The sequence below is a fragment of the Denticeps clupeoides genome, chromosome 20 (genome assembly GCF_900700375.1).
Source record: "Denticeps clupeoides chromosome 20, fDenClu1.1, whole genome shotgun sequence".
Lineage (NCBI taxonomy): Eukaryota > Metazoa > Chordata > Actinopteri > Clupeiformes > Denticipitidae > Denticeps > Denticeps clupeoides.
Genome location: NC_041726.1, coordinates 14,877,554 through 14,899,897, shown reverse-complemented (window position 1 = coordinate 14,899,897; position 22,344 = coordinate 14,877,554). Strand labels below are relative to the sequence as shown.

At 42.4% G+C, this 22,344-nt stretch overlaps 1 protein-coding gene across 6 annotated transcripts in view; it reads left to right on the top strand.

Annotated features, from left to right (window-relative positions):
• LOC114770548 (A-kinase anchor protein 9-like) overlaps nt 1-22,344 on the top strand; it is a 55,965-nt gene that overhangs the window by 29,572 nt on the left and 4,049 nt on the right. For 3 of the 6 annotated variants that reach the window (XM_028964563.1, XM_028964558.1, XM_028964559.1), the window contains 23 exons: nt 1,262-1,424; nt 3,590-3,802; nt 4,941-4,979; nt 5,794-6,026; nt 7,009-7,128; nt 8,679-8,855; nt 9,857-9,961; nt 10,641-10,772; nt 11,105-11,191; nt 11,453-12,412; nt 12,592-12,717; nt 13,093-13,230; nt 13,693-13,737; nt 13,812-15,116; nt 17,937-17,997; nt 18,179-18,303; nt 18,417-18,596; nt 19,250-19,417; nt 19,788-19,950; nt 20,195-20,372; nt 20,490-20,640; nt 20,758-21,111; nt 21,269-21,649. In XM_028964563.1, the coding sequence (XP_028820396.1) occupies nt 1,262-1,424; nt 3,590-3,802; nt 4,941-4,979; nt 5,794-6,026; nt 7,009-7,128; nt 8,679-8,855; nt 9,857-9,961; nt 10,641-10,772; nt 11,105-11,191; nt 11,453-12,412; nt 12,592-12,717; nt 13,093-13,230; nt 13,693-13,737; nt 13,812-15,116; nt 17,937-17,997; nt 18,179-18,303; nt 18,417-18,596; nt 19,250-19,417; nt 19,788-19,950; nt 20,195-20,372; nt 20,490-20,640; nt 20,758-21,111; nt 21,269-21,649 (5,604 nt within the window). The remainder of the gene's footprint in view (nt 1-1,261; nt 1,425-3,589; nt 3,803-4,940; nt 4,980-5,793; nt 6,027-7,008; nt 7,129-8,678; nt 8,856-9,856; nt 9,962-10,640; nt 10,773-11,104; nt 11,192-11,452; nt 12,413-12,591; nt 12,718-13,092; nt 13,231-13,692; nt 13,738-13,811; nt 15,117-17,936; nt 17,998-18,178; nt 18,304-18,416; nt 18,597-19,249; nt 19,418-19,787; nt 19,951-20,194; nt 20,373-20,489; nt 20,641-20,757; nt 21,112-21,268; nt 21,650-22,344) is intronic. The other 3 variants (XM_028964562.1, XM_028964561.1, XM_028964564.1) reach the window with 3 other exon arrangements.

Here is a 22,344-nt window from a genome sequence, read left to right as displayed (position 1 = left end):
AGCTTCTGAGGATTATATCACCACGACCTTTGTTTTCACAGACTGAGGTGTGGTGTTTAGTAATATCATTTTTTTTTAAACTGCTGTTAGGTGTCAGTCATTTTTTAGCAGTAATAATTAGTTCTGTAAAGGTTTCTGAGAGAAAGTGAAAGATTTGCCTATAAAAGCCTATAGATAAAATAAGCTCAGTAACTAAATAAAGTTCTCTTCCCGGATACTACCCCAGCAAGCAGAACTACGTCTCCAATCTGTAATTAACGAATCAGTATTAATACAGTATTAAAGCAGAAACGTTCAGGGAAAACGGGACTTTCATTTGATACGACTTGGAGAGAAAACCTGTTGCTGAAGAGAACCGTTGAATAGTTAAATAAAAATGTAAAAGACTCGCACCTCCAGGAATACTTCTGTGCTTCACACTTTTCACCTGTCATGCTAATGTACTACTGTAACTGAAGACAACCCACAAAGTCCGTGTTAAAAATGCTGCCAGCGCGCCCCCGAGCAAGACTATTACTGGGCGGGGCTTCAAAGACCTTCTACATCAGCAAACTTACTGATGACCTTCAAATAGATGAAATCATTTCATTGTTATATTTAGTATTTAAAGTTTTTTGTTTGGAAGGCTTAGTGTGATATGATCAGAATCATAGTTAGAAAAAATGGTCCAATCAGTACAATCATGTGAGCACTTTAAAAAGATGGCAGCAGTTAGTGACCCACCCAAACAGCGAAGATAGCTGAGGCCTAGCAAAGCATGAGAAATAAGGCCAGAACACAGTAGATCAGTCTCCTCCTCCTCCTGCAAATGAACAGCAGCTTTAACGTGGATCGTGAATCCTTCAACAGACAGACCAGCCCTGCGTTAGCAAACTTAATTCGGTTTGGGAGGCCTGTCAGAACATGGGTGTACCGAAATGCAGTTATCCATATAGAACGTTTTTTTTCTTTTTCAATAAAACGGCAAATGAAGGGTTTCAAAACCAGAATTCATGAAAATGGCCAGTGTGGTAGCCATGGGCTAGAATCCTAATTGTCATACCTGTCAAGTCTCAGACCTTATGTTCAAACCCAAAAATTGGGTTGCCTGACAATGACTCTGTGATCTCAAAATATTTTACGGCCATTATTCCAGATGTTTCCGTACAGCACCTGTTTACCCTGCCAGTCACATTCCCGCCCTTCATCGTTCTCTCCCCCTCATTAATTTAAACTTCACATTAAGCGTGATTTTTTTTTTCCCTTGTCCCTCTGTTCATAGTTGGAGCATGCGCGTGTGACCCAGACGGAGTTGATGCGCGAGTCGTTCCGACACAACGAGGAGATGCAGGAGCTCCTGAGGAAGCAGGAGGAGCTGCAAGAGCGGCTGGGGGAGGAGGCCCGCGCCCGGGAGCAGCTGGCACTGGAGCTCCACAAAGCTGAAGGTGCGTGAACAAAGGCCACATTATGCACCCCACTGTGGGAGCTGTGGTGGCGAAAAAAACCACACACACACACAGAGATAATACCACTCAATATACGTTAGTGTCTGATCTTTTTTATGTATCATGTCATCAGTGCTAAAAAAATATATATATTCGCACATAAGTTGTTGTGACCTGGGTGTGGTGGACTTTTATTTGATCATTTTTTTTATGTCTTGTGTTTCTTGTGCCGAGTGTGTTTGCTCACCGTCGTTTACCTTTCTTGGATGTCAGTTCCATCAAACATATGTTCAAATATTTGAATCCAAATAAGTTCAGAAGGAGGTAATCAGCTGTCCTTTTGGAGCTGGTTCCAATTGCTCTGGGTGTGTAGGGCGTCATGCCATCGTTGCTTATGTTTCAGGACATCCAGTAAAATTGGTTCTCTGGTTGCCATGCAACAGACTTGGTTTATTGAATATACTTGAACTTATTCAATGATGAATGAGTATCATATATTAATGAATATATGACGTTCTAGAGGAATTCTAACCCCTGCACTGATATATGTATGGTATAGTCGGAGTCAAGGATTAATCTGAAAGTTCCATGATCAGTAAAAGTCCCCCTTTATGAAATAAAGTCTGACTTTTTTCTGTTCTGTCTCAACAGTCATTGTTTATAGCGGAATTATTCAAAGCAACATAAGATTTAAAAACCTCAGACAGGCTCTAATGTAAAATAGCTTTTTGCCACTGAACCAGAAAAATCAAATGCAACAGATCTATACTAATGTAAACGCAGAGGTGGCGCATTGCAGCATCACTGTAAAAAGCCTTGGCATCGAACCGCAGCAACATTTCAACACTTTTTCAAGGCTGTAATTTTCCACATTGATACTGACACCTAACAGCATTTAACAACAAGCATCCAATATCTCTGATTAACGCAAATCACTGCCTTGATGTGGTTTCCAGCAGCAGGTCCCATTGTATGCACGGTAAAAGCACACCTTTTTATTATGAAGGACTGTGTGTGGGAGAGATTTATCTGGGCCTGTTTGACTGACAGCTTCAGCTTTTTCTACAGTCTCTGGAGGTGTCCTTTTTCACACAAATGTGTTTGGCACAAATTCTGCTAATTGTGGTAACCCAGTAAATATAGAAGATATTACTGAACCTCCACCTCATAAAAAGAAGGCTTCATGGCTTGTGGCTGACATCATAAATTTGATCCCTGTTATAGACAACTCATGCATGCAGTTTTAATAAAGAATTCTTTCCCATCCAATGTGCAACATCTTAAATCATGCCTCAGAATTATACCCTGGTATATCCACGGGCACAAGCCCATCTGTTTAGAAAGAAGTGTTGCTATGGTCATCTGTAGTAAACTTTTTGTATGTACATTCATAAATGATCATCATTGTTTAAATGCCATAGTTTACGGCCTTTGGGTTAAAAAAAATTGTAAATGTAATGAATGGTGTGCAGCGTGGTGTCTACTGACCTGTAATGAATGAGGGCCAGCAGCTAAACTAGGCCTGAATGGGGCTCCTCAGTGGGCAGCTGATTTGTTTCTTTTTACTGGGGTATGTTGCATAAGGCACACTGGGGTAGCATTTAGTTTCAAAATGTTGAAGATTTGCGTCTCTCCAAATCAGGGATGGCAGCATTTCACATTTGTGTCTTCTCCCCGCCACCTTCAGTTGGACCACGGGGACAGTGAACACTTTCTTATCATTCACTCACGTTAATGAGCATCTCACAAAGCAGCATTCGATGATTACAATAGGGAACGAAGCAGCCATGAAGGTAAAAAGAGGCGACATCCACCTGATTTTCAAATTTGGATTCTGTGCCGTAGAGGTGAGATTCGATGTTGGCTACACCTTCCACATGATGCAGGAGCGGTAGCTCGGCTCCTCCAGCCAAGGCTGTCAATCACTTCATTCCCAAGCTTAACCATGCCCTTTTATGACAATGTGTGTTCATCTGACGTCTGCATGGTTGAGAGATCAGCCAGCGGCTGAGCTTGAACTCCCACAATGCTGTGTTTTAAGGGGAAGTGCTAACTGGGAAAAAAATCATTTGCTGTAATAATTGAGGTATGCATCTTCAGCGAGTCTTTATTCACGACAGTGGTTCTGTTCTTTTTTTTTTTTTTTTTTTTTTTCTTGTTGTCAGGTGTGATTGATGGCTATACAGATGAGCGAGCCATGCTGGAGGCACAGGTGCACCTGAAGGAGGAGCTTCGTATGCAGTTGGAGCTGGAGCTCCAGGTCACCAGCAGCCGCCTGCAGGAGCTGGAGCAGGAGAGGCAGCACATGCAGCACGAGAAGGAGCTGCTGTCACGGCAACAGGGCGCCATGAAGGACGAGGCAGGCCCTCGTGAGTTGTGTATGTATCAAGGTTGTTCTTGTTGACTGCAAAACAGACACCCTTTAGAACCACCAACGAATAGTAATACAGATTTATGAAAACATAAATTCTAAACTAACTAAGCGAATTCTAACTAAACTAAGTTTTTTACATGCTATGTTTCAGAATGTATTATCATATGCTTATATTGTACAAACACGTACTTAAGGGCTGAAAATAATGTAAAATATACATGGTATTTTAACTCCAGTAACAGTAAATTAGCTAAAACATGTCTAGAATCCATTGAATGTGTAGAAATGTTTCTATTTCTGGGAAGTGTGCCTGCTCAGCCTGGTGAACTGTGCCGTAGTGACCCAGGATCGTTGCCCTTGTTATCAGCTAAGTGCAGTAAACCATGGTTTCAGTTCACTGAGGCAGAAAATAAACCTGGCAACCCCTCCAACTAGGTTGGCAGTTGAAATAGCTGGGTAATAAACTGTGCCTGGACTCTAGCAAGGACGTTAAAAAACTGCATGGAACAATGGTGGCTTGAACAGGTTTGTCCTCCACTATCAGTGAGGCACATTGACCTAAAGTCAAGACGTCTGCCCGATGTGCCCAATCCACACAAGATGAAAGCAAATTTTATTTATTGTGGTTGCATGTCCTCATTCATTATTCGAGCAATTGCTATAATTATTACTGTAATAAAATTGTCAGTTAATTATAATAAATATTTGAAATCATTAAAAATTAAAATAACTTAATACAAACATTAGGAACATGTAAAAATTTATTTTTACTTTTTTTTTTTTATCAACAGACTCTTACTCTTAGTGAAAACAATATTAGTCATTACAAACTGTGATGTTCATTTTCAGGCTCGTTCCACAGCTTTTGCAGGTTTATGATGCATGAAAATACTAAAAAGAATCTCTATTGGCTAAAAGCTTCCTTATGTTTAAAAGGCCTGACTCCCCCAGCAGAGTAAGTCTGCATGCATCTGGATTGATCTTCAGTTCACTTAACCGAGACTTCTGCACATTGGCCATCTTTCTTCAGACTCCCTTTACCTTCCTTTACCGTCACTCCTTTTGAAGATTAGAATGACTTGATTTGTACACCTATGCCCTCTCAGAGAGCATGTATGAACTGTGCTGTCTTATTTTCCTAGGCCTAGTTGAAGCTGCAGTCGTTGCAGCACCTGAAGCAGGTGTGTTCACGGTCCAGCATGGCCAGTGCATTCTCTTCTCATTAACATTTTTAATCGTCTCTGACAACGTGGCCGATTCACTGCAGCTCCCAGACGTCTCACAGTGGCTTTCAGCTTGCTTGCTCTTCGCACCCTCATTCACTAACATCCTGGCTTGAGCTCGCTTATTAATTCCATAATTTATTTGCATATTTGATGTTGCATATACATAATTGGTGTGATACAAAACCCAATTGCTAGCTAGATTGCAAATGACATTTAAGATCAATTTATCTGTGTAGGATGATTGATCCAGTAAACTTCCCTCTGCCAACGAATGCTTTTTTGTTTTTATGTTTAGGCATGAATACTTTACTGTTGCATTATAATTAAGTTTGGTTGCACCTTGGTTACGTGGCGGTTTATTCGTTTTTGATTGATCTCTGTTACACTAATTCTTTTTTTTTATTCAGTGGGAGTATTGTGGATTGATTTATTTGGTGATTGGTACACTGGAAATTGATGGGAAAATGGGAATCAGATTGCATGAACTTCTTTGAGGATATAGAAATGGGTGAAGATTGTGGTGGTCTGCCAGTTTCAAGTATTATGGCAAAAATATCAAGACATGACATATCCTGTTAAAAGTGGCATTGAAGTGTGTGTGTTGTGTGCATCCATTGATTTTTAACCCAACAAACCTCTGAACTAATTCATCAGTCAACTATAGATGGTTCTTGGTTAGACCACCACAAACTGCACCATCTCTGTATCCTGAGCTGTGATCGGATGAGATGCAAGCAAAGTGTCCTGACGTCGTTCTTGGGTATCTCAGACCTCCTTGAAGAGACAGAGAAACTGATGAAGGAGAAGGTGGAGGTGCAGCGGCAGGCAGCCAAAGAGAGCAGCGACCTTCAGAAGCAGCTGAAGGACCTGGAGGCCGAGCTGGAGGAGCAGGTGAGCCGAAGCACAGAGATGGAGCAGGCTCACGGCGTAGAGACTGCCGACTTCAGTCAGCAGATACAGGCCCTGGAGAAACAGCTGGAGAAGAACAGGAGGTTTCTTGATGTGAGTGCTCACTTTTTTAATTCACCCTGCCCACTACCAAACCTCCACATAGTCATTCAACTATTCAATTAGTGAATTTGACATTCTTAAATATGCTATTTGCAAGTACAGTCACCTTCAGTACTAGGACTGTGTTACAATAACTTTTTAACTTGACACGATCACATGGAATTTATTTTTATAATCCTTGAACTTGTGGTCAAGTTGCAAAGCAAGGCTTTTTAATGATCATTAAAAACCTGGAAAAGTCATGGAATTTGAAAAGAGAATTTTCCAGGCCTTGAAAAGTTGGAATGAACATGTAAAGTTCTGGAAAGTTCATTGAAATTCTGAACACATGAATGTATAATGAAGTACATAATTCCGTAAGACTGGGCAAGAAACGTTTTTTCTTCCTTTAAAGCTACAATGTTTAAAACTAGAGCAAGCCTGTAGTGTCTTTGCTGGCTTTATGTAGTGAACCACGTCACCTGGTGCGGTGCTTCAATCAAGTAACTGAGAAGTCATGGAAAATCTTTTGTAAAAATGTGTAAGAACCCCACAGCTAGCAATCTATCACTTTTTATCCTATTTTTGTAATTATCAGAGGAAACTAAGTCAGTTAATACACAGTAACCAGCTAACACTTCCATTACAGTACTGTTTCCAGTGGTGCTATCTCTGGCTCTATTGTGTCTTGACATTGATGCATTGCAAAATCCACTGGGTTCCTCACCTAGGGAGTGTATTCTTATTTCTATCTATTATATGGCTGTACAAAGGTTAAAGCTGATTAGCTAAATATGTGTCAGGCTGCTTTCAGGTTTTTTAATGTGAAGTCTTGCCAGCAACATGCATTCCAAAGGTTACCATTTATCGTTGTACTTTATTGGTGGAGCTACTGCTACTTGAATAATGTTCAATTTTCAGATCACTTGAAGCATTATAGAAATTATATCACATGCTCAGATTGTATTGCTCTTTGCCTGTCTCACATACACAGGAGCAGGCAATGGACCGGGAGCATGAGAGAGACGTCTTCCAACAGGAGATCCTCAAACTGGAGGAGCAGCTGAAGAGCCTCCCTAAGCAGCAGCTCAGCAGCGAGCAAAGAAATCAACAGGTAGATCTCAAGAGTTCTCATCAGCCATTACAGCGAGATACGTGAGACAGAGAGAGACATTTATTACTCCAGATTTACACAGGCGTTATACCTAGAGGAGCAAGAACCCCGGTAGCTGACACCTTTCAGCGAATGAATTGGTGTGAGATGCACTCATAAACATGAAGGAATGGCCACAGGAGGAAACACCTGAGTTGCCTAAGGGAACCAAAAGCTAGTTTCTTCCCTCTTTTGTGTACTCTCGCAATAGAAGGATCATCTGATGGGCTCCTCACCCTGCACAAATATTCTTAATAACCTCTTTCAACAAGAGGCTGGGTGTCTTAGTGAACAATACAGAGATAAAGTTACTTGTGCAAACAGAATATGATATCCGACTTGTTTAACAGGAACTGGTGGTAAGGATGTGTATCACTTAATAAAAGAAACCTATTTATATTATATTCTATAACCTTTATTTATGGTTTCATTCCCTTGGGGTAACTCATTTGGATCCCCACACCTTTTTATAGGTTTATTTTGAGGAACTCATAGTATGCGGACTGGTTCTGCACATTAGACAAACAACCTTTAAAATCTGAACACGTACGGCGTTGTATTAGACAGATCTCGGATCAATAAAGTCTACGATTTACAGTAACAAACAAACCAAAACAAGGGTGGACCGCTCGATAGTTAAATGTTTCATCTAGTGGTGGAACTAACTACCCACCTAGACCTTTTTACTGGCATGTCCTTTATAGTCAATTCGGGACCACGCCCACTTCCAAGGCAATCATGAACATAGATAGATATCAGATTATGACTTATAAATTATGAGCAATTCTGATGGACAATCTAGTTAATCCAACATCCCCGGGTGCTGTGTCTTAACTGCCACCTGATATTTCCCCCATACTATACTCTGTGTATTAGTGGACATTGCAGTCTTCAAACCATTATGGCATTAATCAGATGTCCTTATCCTGAGTGCCTTAGTCAGTAGTGACAGGGACAGTACCCCGGAGCAAAAGTGTCTTGGTCAGGGCCACGAATGGTATTAGGTGGGGTTTGAACCTGGAACTTCTATTTCATATCCAAGTTGTTGCCTTGACCACATTTCTTTATATATTCACTTCTAGTGATGCTTCTTTATATGACAGAGTACTGACTGATCATCCTTTTGCAATTACAATAATGTTCAATAATACAATAATAATTACAAACTGATTTTTTTTTTTACTTTAGCAGCCATTTACTCAATTCATAAATAAAATTGCTTTCTACCACAAAAATTTGATTAATTTAAATAGACAAAACAAAGTCTCCTATTGCTTTTAGGGGAATTCTTACTAATTTACACCTCGCTTGCTGTAAATAGATAATGTAAATTCTCTATAATGATCTCTTATATTAAGAGAATACATGCTTTTATTAATCACTATACTATAATATTAGTCAACATAATGTCTTGGTGTGTAGTTGGTATGTGACATTTGGTGCTGCAGCTAGCAATGCGAGCCACTCTCTCCACTCTGACGTCACAAGGCCGCTCCCTTTTTTGTGCGCAGGTGGAACAGCTGACCAGCCAGCTGAGGGAGAAATCTGATTGGTGCAGCGAGCTGCAGCTGGGCTCCGAGCAGCTAAGGAGAGAGGTGGCGGAGCGCAACGAGGAGATCGAGAAGCTGGAGGAGCGTGCGAGAGAACTGGAACGGGCACTGCTTCTCAGCTCAGAATCACTGCAGAGGGTGAGGGTCCTCCACCTCCTCCTCCACATCCTCTCGCCTAACCATGTGATCGTGTCTGTTGCCGGGGCCGCTGCAAGGTTATTCCACAGGGGAGGCATGGTTTTTGTGTGTGAGGTGGGAGGAGGGGTCTGTTCGCACGGGTGTGATGATGATGATGGCATGGTCTGCTCTGCGCTGCCTTTGTGGAGCTCCCTGTCTGTCTGCAGGCATGGCTACGGTCCCCTTGTTTTTCTGTTAATGTGTCACCATCGGAGTGGTTGGGGGTTTGTGTTTTTCAAGCATGTTTTACGAGGTATGTGTCTATGCTGCAGCTATTAACAATGATTACTTCATCTCATGATTGCAATGATGAAATTTATACAAAAGTTTTTTTGATACCTTAAAATGCACTAAAATTGGTCAACTTTCTAATTTAGACATCTGAATTGTGCACTTTAAAATAATTTTAATTGGCTTTTCATTTAATACATTTTTATTTACTCATTTGAGACCTTGTACACAAACTTGACAACTAATGTTGACATTCAGGCTGCACCTTCTAGTGGTTCATCCTTATATGACAAATTGCTGATAATATAGGGTGGTAGTAGCCTAGTGGTTAACGCACTCGCCTATGACCCAGAAGACCCGGGTTCGAATCCTACTTACTACCATTGTGTCCCTGAGCAAGACACTTAACCCTAAGTTGCTCCAGGGAGACTGTCCCTGTAACTACTGATTGTAAGTCGCTCTGGATAAGGGCGTCTGATAAATGCTGTAAATGTAAATGTAAATGTAAATAATACACAAATTACTGATAATAATGACTGATTTGTTTATTAATGTGTTATATATATTACACATGTAGAACAGATATTTATGCATAAATATATTGATAATAAAATATACATTTTAGACATAAAATAGATATAGGTATATTACAAAGACATTGATCCAATATATTTCCTTATGTGTGAGCATCTGAAGTCAGAATTTTTTGTCATATTTTTTGTCTGTGCCAGGTGGAGGAGACTCGACAGGATGCCCCCATGGCTGCAGCAGAGAGTGGCATGCTGGAGGCACAGCTCCAGACAGAGAGGGAAGCGCTGGACAGAAAAGAGAAGGAGGTAGTTCAATCCCTTCATCCCTTTTAATGTGAATTAGAGCCGTAATCAGGCCTAAAAAGAATCCGACTGACAAGTACAGCTTTTTAAAAGCCCGGCTTTCTTTTCATGCTACAAGCATTAGATTTAAGGGCAAAGGAACTGTATGACGAAATGAGTGGGTTTTAAAGTCTAACCTCAGTTTCACCTTCTCAGCATCCATTAAAGACGCAGTACCTAATGGTGGCTGAGAATTACGAATCAAATGAACATTTAATAAAAAAAAAAAATAAACATTTAATAAAACAAATTTACAACAGGCCAAACACTTACTAATCTCTGCAACAAATTTACAAGCAATGAATCATCCAGAAAGGATAATGTATTATAGACTGGAAATTTGTGTTTGCTGATCGCTCATTTACCGCGCAAGCCTACCCGAACTGACTAGACCCAAGCCCAACTAAAATAAAAAATCAAGCCCAAACCTGACCTGAGCCAGCTCGGACCATTACAGCTCTAATGTGAATACCAGTATTTAGCTATTTTGAGTATTAATTTACTAGCAAGCAAAAGAGCTATAGAGCTACTGAACTTTTCATACATGAAGTTATCAGATGTACATGAGACATCTGCCTCTGCGTTGTGTATTCATTTAAATAAGCCTGCTCTTTACTCTGTTCCACCTCTCTCTCCATTACAGATCTGTAACCTGGAGGAGCAGCTGGAACAGTTCAGAGAAGAACTGGAAAACAAGAGCGAGGAGGTGCAGCAGCTTCACATGCAGCTGGAGATCCAGCGTAAGGAACTTGAAGCCAAGGCTGGCCTGTTACAGGTAAGACTCTTGCCTAGTCTGTACCTTGCTGGAGAAAAATATGGATTTGAAAGGCTAACCTGTGGCAGGCACATATGTTCTTTGGTTTCTTTTTTGAGACATACTCAAATCGCTTCATCGCTTGTTAATAAGATGCTAATGTCTTATGTACTTTTTCAACCATCTTATACATGTGGATTCGTTTGACCTTATAATATGTCTTAAGTATAATAAAGAAGAGTAATAAGAAATTGATTTAGTAATTGCAATCTGTCATGCATCTACTTTGAACCATAAAAGCCCATCTAAAACACAGGAATACAACGTTTTACATTGTCTTACAACTTTTGAAGGTGATGGAGGAGAAGGACAGGGAGATAGCACTACTTAAAGAACAACTCACTAAGCTTCAACACAGCGAAGCAACACCTGACAACAAGGTAAAATTGAATACATATACACGCCGTGACAGGCACCGTGCAGGTGTTTGCCCTGTCATGAGTGTATATGTATGGCTAAATCCGTGGCTGTGAAGTGACCCTGGTGTGACATCCGTCTCCTTTGTGCGTGCTTCGTTAAGGGACCCGTGCAACTTGTTGCGGTTTTGTGTTTTTTGTTCATGGTGTGTACGCCTTTGTGTGTCTGTGTAAAGATCGTGTCTGAAGTTTAAGGCTGTAAGCTCATGCCCTTACCTCCTGTAGGACATGGAGGAGAAGAGTGAGCAACTACGAGAACTGGAGTCTCAGGTGGAGTACCTTCGGAGTGAGCAGCAAAGGCTGAAGCACAACAGCGAGGAGGAGGTGGAGCAGCTTCACGCCGTCATTGAGAAGCTTCAACAGGAGCTTACAAACATTGAGCACAAGCAGGACAATGCAGACCTTCACAGGGAGGACTTTGATGAGCTGAAGCAACATCTTGACGAGGTTACCCAGGAGCTTGACACTCTGAAGGAAGAACATGGGTCTCTCATGGAGAGGTTTGAGTGTGTTCGGGAAGAAGGGGTGTATGCTGAGAAAGTGTCCTCCGATCTCCAGGAGGCCCTAAGTGAGAAGGTTGCTGCCCTTTTGGTGGCTCAAGCACAGGTGCAGGCCCTGGAGCAGAGTGCCAGCTCCCAAATGGAGGTCCTCAGCCAGAGGGTGGAGCAGCTGCAAACCTGTGTGGAGGAGAAGGACTCTGAGCTTTCCACCTGTCGCCTCAGGGTGGAGCAGGTCCAGGCTGATGCCACAGATCTCCATCATAAGGTTGCTGAGCTAGAGGACAAACTCAGGGAGAATGTGGCAGCTGCACTGGTCAGCCAGGCCCAACTTGGAGCTGTCCAGACCCAAACCAAAGAGCTCCAGCATGGAGCCTCTGTAGATGAGCAAGGCGAACTAACATTAGTGGACCTCTCCATGGAACTAAAGGCTCATGGCCTCACCACAGAGGAGAGGGGGGTCAAGCATGAAGTTCCAACTGGAAAAGTTGTCCTTCTGACTGAGAAGCTCTGGGAGCTAGAGGAAGGCCTGAGCAGCATGCAGAAGGATCAAGAACTCCAGAAGCAACTGCTATCCAGTTCAGAGGAAGAGGTGATTGAGTATGAGAGGCGGCTGGCTGTCTTGATGGACTTGCTCAACCAGATGAGGACCAAACCAGTCCTGCAGAGAGCTCTGTTTTCAGCTGATGTGAGGTTACACTTAAAATAGAATATTTTAAAACAGTTCTGTCTATTATGAATTATTGTTAATTATCTAGCAAGCAAGGTCATGTTGTAATTAATCATCATACAAGGAAGCACCAGTAGGTGGAGCTGCTTCATTGACAACAGTTTACATGATTTTGGATTTGTAATGTTTCACCTCAGGCACCCAGAACTGAGGTTTCTGAGCTCTACCATGAGCTGCAGCAGGCAAGAGATCAGGCAGCCGCTGCCGAGGAGGAGTTGGTTAGCTACCGGGAGCGCAGCATCAAATTAGCGCAGGAGATGCAGGTACGGATGCTTTCATCTGGATCATCATGTTTTTCCCAGGATGTGGGCAGTGCTTATGTAATTGGAACATGACCATTTAAATTGGGACAGTTAAATAAATGTAAATACATAGTGAACTTTCAATTATTTATCTGTAAAGGTGATTTGCTGTATCAGGTATTTTCTCTTTTCTTCAATCTTATACATTTTTTAATATGCCGATCAAAGAGTTATCAATTGCTCAGTTGCAGAGAACCTCCTAAAGATTAACAGTCATTTTTTTTTATTAAGTCAGACAAAGCTTTGTGGCTTTTTCATCAGAGGTTCTGTAAACTTTAGAACTGATTAATAATTTGCTAGAGAAAATCTTTTACCTTGACCCTTGAACTTGGCTAGGCTTCATCTGGCAGCAGCATTGAGGCTCATGCTTCCTTGTCTCAGATGCTGCAGGAATCACAAGAGGAGCTGGCCTCCACCCAAGAGGAGCTGAACAGTTTCAAGGAGCGCAGCGCCAAGCTTCAGGAGGAAGTGTTGGTACGTACCCGGTCAAGGCCCTATGGGTCAGTAGGTCACTGGAATTACACAGCCAGTAATCTGAAACCATAGGATCAGCATAGAGCTGCCGAGATCTTGTCTGTGCTTCTCTCTGCTATCTCAGGACAAGGGCTTCTTTAAACAGGAAGGGAAAGATTACTTTGGCATATTGATGCACACCTTTTGTATAAATTAATTCTTATTAAAGGCCCTACAACATGGTGCAGAATTACAGTCGCTTTGATCCAGTCCCACAATGATTTTTCCCCAGGACGCACCATTTCTGTGTCTGTAGTTCACAGCCCCAGGTTACTACCATTGTGTCCCTGAGCAAGACCGCTTGGTCTGCATCCACCAACTTTCCAAATATGTCCAACAAATATGCAAGGAATGTATAAAAAGAACAAATGTGGAGTGATTTGTGCTAAAGTAAACTTTTTTTTTTTTTTCCCACTAATGCAGGCCAGGGAGATGACAATTGCTCAGCTCAAGGACAAACTCCACCGGGTAAGTTGTCCTTCTTGCTATAATTGCAAAGCAGAACTGCAGTTTACTCTTCTTCTTCACCTCCTTATGCACAGACTGCAGGTGGCAATGGTGAGAGCTCACTGTCAGAACTCCTGCAGGAGTTGCAAGAAGCACGAGATGTTGCGGCCTCCACCAAAGAGGAGCTGAGCTGCTACCAAGAACGTAGCGAGAAGCTACAAGAGGAGCTTCAGATACGTGATGACTCCATCAGCCAGCTGCAGGAGGAGCTACAAAAACTCCGCTCTGCTCTGGAGAGGCCTGGGGATGAGCAGGACCCATCTGTGGATCATAACACCTCACTGTCGGAACTCCTGCAGGAGTTGCAGGAAGCACGAGATGTTGCGGCCTCCACCGAAGAGGAGCTGAGCTGCTACCAAGAACGTAGCGAGAAGCTACAAGAGGAGCTTCAGATACGTGATGACTCCATCAGCCAGCTGCAGGAGGAGCTACAAAAACTCCGCTCTGCTCTGGAGAGACCTGGGGATGAGCAGGACCCATCTGTTGATGGTGAGAGCTCACTGTCAGAACTCCTGCAGGAGTTGCAGGAAGCACGAGATGTTGCGGCCTCCACCAAAGAGGAGCTGAGCTGCTACAGAGAACGTAGCGAGAAGCTACAAGAGGACCTTCAGATGCGTGATGACTCCATCAGCCAGCTGCAGGAGGAGCTACAAAAACTCCGCTCTGCTCTGGAGAGGCCTGGGGATGAGCAGGACCCATCGGTCGATGGTGACACCTCACTGTCGGAACTCCTGCAGGAGTTGCAGGAAGCACGAGATGTTGCGGCCTCCACCAAAGAGGAGCTGAGCTCCTACCGAGAACATACCGAGAAGCTACGAGAGGAGCTTCAGATGCGTGACGTCTCCATCAGCCAGCTGCAGGTGGAGCTACAAAAACTCCGCTCTGCTCTAGAGAGACCTGGGGATGAGCAGGACCCATCTCAGCCAAAAAAGAAAGGAAAGCAGGAACACCATGTGGGTAAAAACAAGGGAGGTGGAGGTAAAGAGAAACCCTCTCTGTCCAGAAAGAATTCCAGTGCCCAGTCAGATAAATCCTCCTCCTCTTCATTCAACGGGAATGGAGGCGGACGGACTCAGGTTGTGGGTTGCAGTGATGTGGCGACGCAGGTAGAACTGGGAACTCTGTTGCCGGGGTCAGCAGAAACCTCAGAAGACATGGCAGAGTTGATCGGGGAATACCAGGAGAAGATTGGGCAAATGCAGGACCTCCATGCTGCAGAGATCTTGGACATGGAGGCCAGGCACATCTCAGAGAGCGAGGGACTGAGGAGAGACGTGCAGTTGCTGGAAGACGAATGCAAGTCCCTTAAAGCGGTCATCGACAAACTGAGGCGATTAGAGGTGAGTCACATGACAACATGATTATTCATGAATCACTCATTTTAATACAAAGCAATTTAACAAGGGAGTCATAATCATTATAATCATTACAGCATAAAGAGAGGTCCTGCATGCTTTATCATTACCCTAAGACAGGGGTGACGATCTCGCGATTATTATGGCCCGGCGAAATGAAGCGCTGAAAACACAAACTGTGCTCAGTTTCCTTGCCGAACACGATCTTTACACTGCAGGGAAAATTTTTACAGGAGCAGTTTCCATGTCGACGGCAAATGAGTTGTGAAGCAGCTCAAAATTCTTTTTCTGTGCTTCAGAGTCACCAAAGCGCTGTGCAAAGGTTGCTCAGTTTGTCAGCAAAGTGTGCACTGCATTATGGGATCTGTAGTTTGTGTGTTGTCGCCAGGACATAATAACAGATCTATATAAAGTGATCTCGCGAGATGTTTGACACGTGCCCTGAAGCCTACACTGTCAGGTACTGTTGTATTTGCATGGATTAATAAATCCCTAACAGATTACTGACAGCACATCCATATCCATCCAGGGATTGTGAAGTTTTTTTGGAAAACATTCAAGTTAATATGACCTAAAGCGTCACGCAGATCCTCAAATAGACTAGAAATACCAGTAGTACCATGCGGCACACTGCTCACACTGTCTTTTGCATCGTCTGAATCAGCCCTTGGAAATAGTGGGGATTAAAAAAAATGTTTAAAAAAACTGATAAATTGACAGAACCAACTTAATTTGCACTTAATTCCCATTTTGTATATATATATATATATATATGACCAGGTCAATCTATTATGTAATAGTTTTTTTATTATCAATTACTGCACACAGTCATGATTATTGTTAGTAATTATTTGCAAAATGTGCTTTTTTGTTGTTGACAGCCCTACAATTTACAGTACAATATTGCAATATTGCATAACTATGACCTAGTTGCCTTCAAACCATAAGACCACAAAATCACAGGTTGAAACCCCACTTACTACCGTTGTGTCCTTGAACAAGACTCTGAGTCCTGAGTGTCTCCATGGGGACTGTCCCTGTAACTACAGTTGCTCTGGATAAGCACTTTTCAAGCACTTTGAAGAAGCAGATTAAGATTCCTGACTACGCCCAATTTTCTGTGTTTTCTTAGGTCATTGTTGTGCACTGTACATCACCAGTCACTGATTGTAGGTTTCACACTTCACTTCCATTCTCTTCCCTACAGAAACAATTGCAACAACTTGTGTGGTAAACCTTGTTGAAAATTTCTGCCGGTCTTTGAGATGCAAAACAATAGACTTTGACTTTCTTTAAAGTAACCTCTGTGGCTGGATCTACACAAAATACAGAGTATAACTATTCTCTTTATTGACATCAGAAAGATGTCAGTTTGCATTTTTTTCCCCTACCAGGGCTCTAGACTAACTTGTTGCACTGGTGAGCCTATTTTTTTAAAATTCACTAATGCTGGATGGTTGCTGTGAAATGTCGCCAGGACATAATAACAGATCTATATAAAGTGATCTCGCGAGATGTTTGACACGTGCCCTGAAGCCTACACTGTCAGGTACTTTTGTATTTGCATGGATTAATAAATCCCTAACAGATTACTGACAGCACATCCATATACAGAGTATAACTATTCTCTTTATTGACATCAGAAAGATGCCAGTTTGCATTTTTCCCCTACCAGGGCTCTAGACTAACTTGTTGCACTGGTGAGCCTAATTTTTTAAAATTCACTAATGCTGGATGGTTGCTGTGAAATGTCGCCAGGACATAATAAGAGATTCACTAATACTGGATGGTTGCTGTGAAATGGAGGTGTGACCTAGGGCTGTGTTCTTTGATATAAAATTCATATTGCGATATAAATTGAGCCATAGTTAGTATATATTGCAGTATATAAAATGATAAGTTAATTTAAGTTACATTTAAATGTTATTTTTGAAAATGTAACATGTCCATAGCAAAGGCACTGCAGCAGGAAGTTTTACAATAAACTCTTTACAGATACATCAACATATAGCAGATAAAACAATATCTGGGCAATTCTACTGAAAGTTGACTTTCTGTCACACCTGTAAGGCCAGTGAAATACCAGGTCTTTGTATGATGTGAGTGATTATAGAAAAATTTTGGATCTTCTGTATTCAGCTATAGAGTTTATATTAACAATATTTTCAAAAAATACTTAATTAACGCTATGCTTGCTCATATTTTATCATGCAGTCCCTCCGATTTTGCAAATAGTACAGATTGGGCCTGATAAACACGCAGTACACAGTGACCGGGAGATTACTGACAGATAAAAGGCTTGATTTATTTTATCTATTGGGTCTGCAGTATTTTAAGACCATGCTCATGCTGCAAGTAGGCGTGGTTTTGCGAGGCTGATAAGACTCATGGGTGATCCACATTTTGACGAGCGGCAGATATTTCTGTGGCAGGCTTTCTGAAAATCTCTCCCGTTGCCCAAATTTTTATTACATATTGTTTAAACCATACAGTGAACCACAGGGAGTTTATGGAGAATTATTTTGCATCCTGGGACATTTCTTAAAGCACCGTAATCTGCTAATTGTCACATTTTCCTTTCGATCAGATGGTTATGCAGATGGCATATTTGTCATAGCCATAGGTGCCATGATAACACTCATTACAAACAAAACACATGACCAAAAAGTGTAGATATGTATGTAGTCTACCTCATTCCAACGAGTTAAAAAATTATTGACACCCGCTATCATGCTGCGCCCCTACTTGTGTCTCACCCTGTGTCACCCTGTGCTTTGTGGCTAATAAACTGTCAATCTCTTTCAGGCTGTGTCGTCCAGGATGGAACATCCTCCAGGTTCTCAGTTCAGAGATGACTATGCGAGTGGTGAGCTGCACTGATTATACACTCATATGTCAAGGTGTCCAGTGAGGTGTCATAGCTGTATTAAGCAGAGAAGCATGACTGGAAATAATCGTTTTATTATGGAGTACTGTGACCATATATGAAAGAATAAACCAAACATCATTCTATTGTGTGTACATTTCTTTATTTATTTCCCATACAGACAGCAGCTCAGATTGGAGCCAGCGCACTGGATATGACCTGCCTCACCAGCACCTGGACTACAGAACCACGCCGGAGGGGGCCAGACGGGACACAGATACAGATGTGCTTCCGGACAGAATTAAGGTGGCACTTCCACTTTCCAGTGATCCCAAGTCATATTCAGATCGAAACTATTAAGCAATCTAATTTATTGGTTGTAATGTTTTTTTTTTTTTTTTCTTCTCTCAAACCAACAGTCCTTGTTAAGGGAGGTGCATCAGGAAGGAATGCAGGTCCTTTCCCTTTCTGAACTCCCTTTTGGTGAGGAGCCTGAGACTAACCTCCAGCCGCCTGCTCAGGGCTGGGCCAAAGAGAGAGAGGCACTGATGGCCACAGTGGAGTCCCTGAAGACTCTTATCAGGAAGCTGGAGACGAAGGTGGTCCTCTCATCCGATAAAATTCAGATTTAATTTAATCACCACTATGATATACATGTCTGGTGTATATTGAGCACAGCAGGTGTCCAAAAATATCTGCATCTGTCTGTTTGTCTGAGTGCATAGTTGCTTCTGTGTATGTGAGAGTTTTGAGGTCAAATGATTAAAATTATTCTATGATCGTGCCGTGAAAAAGTGGTAAACAAAGTGAGACGGAAGGGAGGAGATGCTCAGTGTTGCCAGGTGGTTTTGAATCTAGTATTTCAGGAAATGCTTGTTGAGAATACATATTGATTAATCTAGTTCACATTTAACTATGTTGTTGCAGATTTTTTTTATGTGGGTTCTGGGTAATTTGGGGATGAAACAGTTATCTATCTGGCATCATTGCTTGCCTTACACTTGACATGGATAGGAGGGGGTTTATTTATGTTGAATAAGTAAGTATGGTACATTAGAAGAGTCATTGCTATGGGTTCCTCATATATTTAAGTTAATAATGTCATTAGTCTTTTCTGAAAAGATTCTGATGAGTAATCGGTTCTTTCTTTCTATTTTTTTGTGGCACAAGGCATAATTGACATTAGCGAACACTCCCTGTGGCTTAGTCACAGACACGTCCCTGTGGTTTAATTATTTTTCCCTGCCAACAGACGGAGGCCGTTTCCGACTGGCGTGTGGAGCTTCTGGGTGCAGTTCGGCAGGTATTCCAGCATGAGCGGGATGTGCTCAGGAGCGCCCTCTACAGTCGCCTGGAGCTGTTGGACACCAGCGACGCAGTCATACACCTAAATCAACTGGAGCAAAGGCTCAGAGAGCAGGTTAGTACACACACACACATAAACACACACGTTTGCTGTACATTCTCTGTAGTCAGCCAGTGAGTTTCATGTAAGTAGGCTTTGTAATAATAATGATAACAGATGTCATGGCCAATATCAGCACAGATAAAGGATGTTTGTTTGGGAATATTGACATCATGCCAACAACATTACTTAATAAAGACATCATAAATAAAGGCTGGATATCATACATGATGTACTGTCATGCAGTTATATATCTTAGTGTGGGTTTAATTTCCATTTGTCATTGAATTCCGAGTAGCTCTGGTTTTCTTGTATTAAATTTTTTTAGATTTTATAATGACCCCCCTGAAACAAATTAAACTAAGAAAATATAATTTATTTTCAGGATGCACTGCATAGGGAGGCCCTTGGTACGCTGCACACCGCAGACAGGAACAGTCTTCTGATGGAGGTGCAGCAGCTTCGAGTGCAGCTAGAGCATCTGCAGACGGAGACGGGTGTCAAGGAGACCTTGTCTCCACGGCAGCAGCGGGATTGTCATAGCCCAGGTACAACACCATCCTGAGATATTGCGCTCTAAACCGCTTCACAGGGATTAAACAGATGTAAATATTTCTAGATTATAAACAGATACATTCCGGGAATGAATCACTTGATATATTAAGGTATGAACATAGCTGTATTTCACTTAACAAAACCAGCATATCTTATGCTTAGTAGCATTTTTGCTGTTGATGCTTATGGTTAATCGAAGATTTGAGAGGATCTTTCTCACTGTGGATTAATCTGTAGTTATAGCCCCATGTTCAATGGAGCAGGGGAGAGCTGGCAACCCTCAGGAGCCAAAAACTTCGAGTTCGGATCAACTGTTACTGGAGGATCTAAAGAGCGAGTTATCCCAAACCAAACTGGAGCTGGAGACGACACTGAAGGCCCAACACAAACATCTGAAAGAGCTGGAGACCCTCAGGTACAAAATGCTGACGCTGCTAATGATGACCATTAGCAGTCACGGAAAGATTTCTTTTTACAGAGAATCTCAATTCAATTTCAATAAAGACGTGGATGTGTGTGTTCCTTGTGGCAGGACTGAGGTCACACAGAAGGTCACAGAAGTGGACGTGCTGACAGACAAACTTGCAGATGAACAACGGAGAGTGAGGGAGCTGCAGCATGCACTTGAAAAAGAGAAATGCAAATCAGAGAAAAAGGATGAGGGAGAGAGAGAAGAAATTGAGGTAGGTTGGTTCAACTGAATTTAGAAACATTTTCCACAGTCAACGTTTTTAGAGGATTCTAGATTATAGGCATGTATATGCTGTACTGTAATATTTCTTACCTCTCTTCTAACACAGGATCTAAAACTGGCCCTAGTGGAGCAGCAGGCCCTGGTATCCGAGCTCAACTCCAGGCTGGACCAGGAGAAGCGCGAGTCATCCCAGCTTCGAGTGGAGGCCCAGGACGAGCAGAGGCAGCAGCACGGCCAACTCTCCCGGCAGCAGAGCCTTGTGGCGGAGCTCCGTGTGCAGCTGGAGACCCAGCACGCTCGAGCACTGGAGCTGCAGAGCGCCCTGGAACGTGAGAGGGAGCTCAGTAGCCAGTTTAGGCAGAAAACGGCTTCATCCAGCCTCACGCTTACCACTGGACATTCGCCAGAATCTGGAGGCCAAGTAACTGGGGTCGGACAGGCTGAGCAGGAATGCAGCCAGGTAATTTTATATCTACACTACTGAAAATGATTTAGAAATAGCAATTAATAATGATGTAACGATGATCACATGATAGACTCATTGAAAAGTCATGGAAATTCTTTGGCAAAAGAAATGTATTATTGCTGATTATTTACAAGTTGTGTATGTGATTCAGGTGGAGGAGGCTGTTGGCTCCATGGAGACTCTGCTGCAATCCTTGCAGAAGCAGCTGGAACAGAAACACACGCAGGTGGTGCAGCTGCTTGGGGAGGTGGAGGCGCAGAAGCTGGAGGCGGTTCAGCGCCTTCGGCAGTGGGAGGAAGAGAGGAGCACGCTCACCAGCCGCTCAGCCCATGACCACCATGAGCTGGGCGTGGCGAAGGCTCAGCTGGAGAGTCTGCAGCATAGGCTGGAGGGGATTCAGGACCAGCTGAAGGTGGAGAAGGAGAGGGCGGAGAGGCTAGAACAGGAACGGGATGGGCTACAGGAGAGGGTCGGCGAGCTCAGCAAGTCATTTGCTGACAGGGAGGCCATTGCACTGTCTGCCAACCAAACAGTGAGTCGCAACGTAACTACCAGCTCCATTAAGTATTCAGTATTTCAGCAGCCACAGGCAAATGTTCCCTGAAAAGTCGACCAACACATCCAGTCCATACACAGTACAGCTCAGAAGTTTGGGCTCGGTTATTTTTGAGCATAGACGTCCTTTGTAAAGAAACATGATATTTAATGACACTTGCACATGGTGTGTTGAAGCGTGTAGGTTGAAATGGTCTAGAATGAGAAAAGGAATCCCCACCAAGAAACACACGGTCACCTGCATTTTATATTCTGTCAAAAAAGAAGATGCACTACACGATGAAACAAGCCCCACACTCAGGATGTAGCACTGCGCTCAGGAGCATTTAAAATTAATACATACATTTGCCTTGGGTCCAACCTTCAGAATGGCTATTTTTTTTTATTTTTTATTTTTTTAAATCAATGAACAATGTGAACTGCACTAGAACATTAATTCATGAATAGTTGTAACGGATTGGTAACATATCAAGTGTGTGTTTGGTATTTGATATATTAGTTTTCAAACCTGGTCACTTGCATTTGTTTTACGTATTTATAATGTTTTCTTGTAATAACATAAACTTCTGGCCTGTATGGGTTTCAATTAATTAATTAATTAATTACTGTATAAAAATGGGTATCTGTCTATGGTACTTATTCCTGTTGAGGTAATGGGTTAATATAGATTAA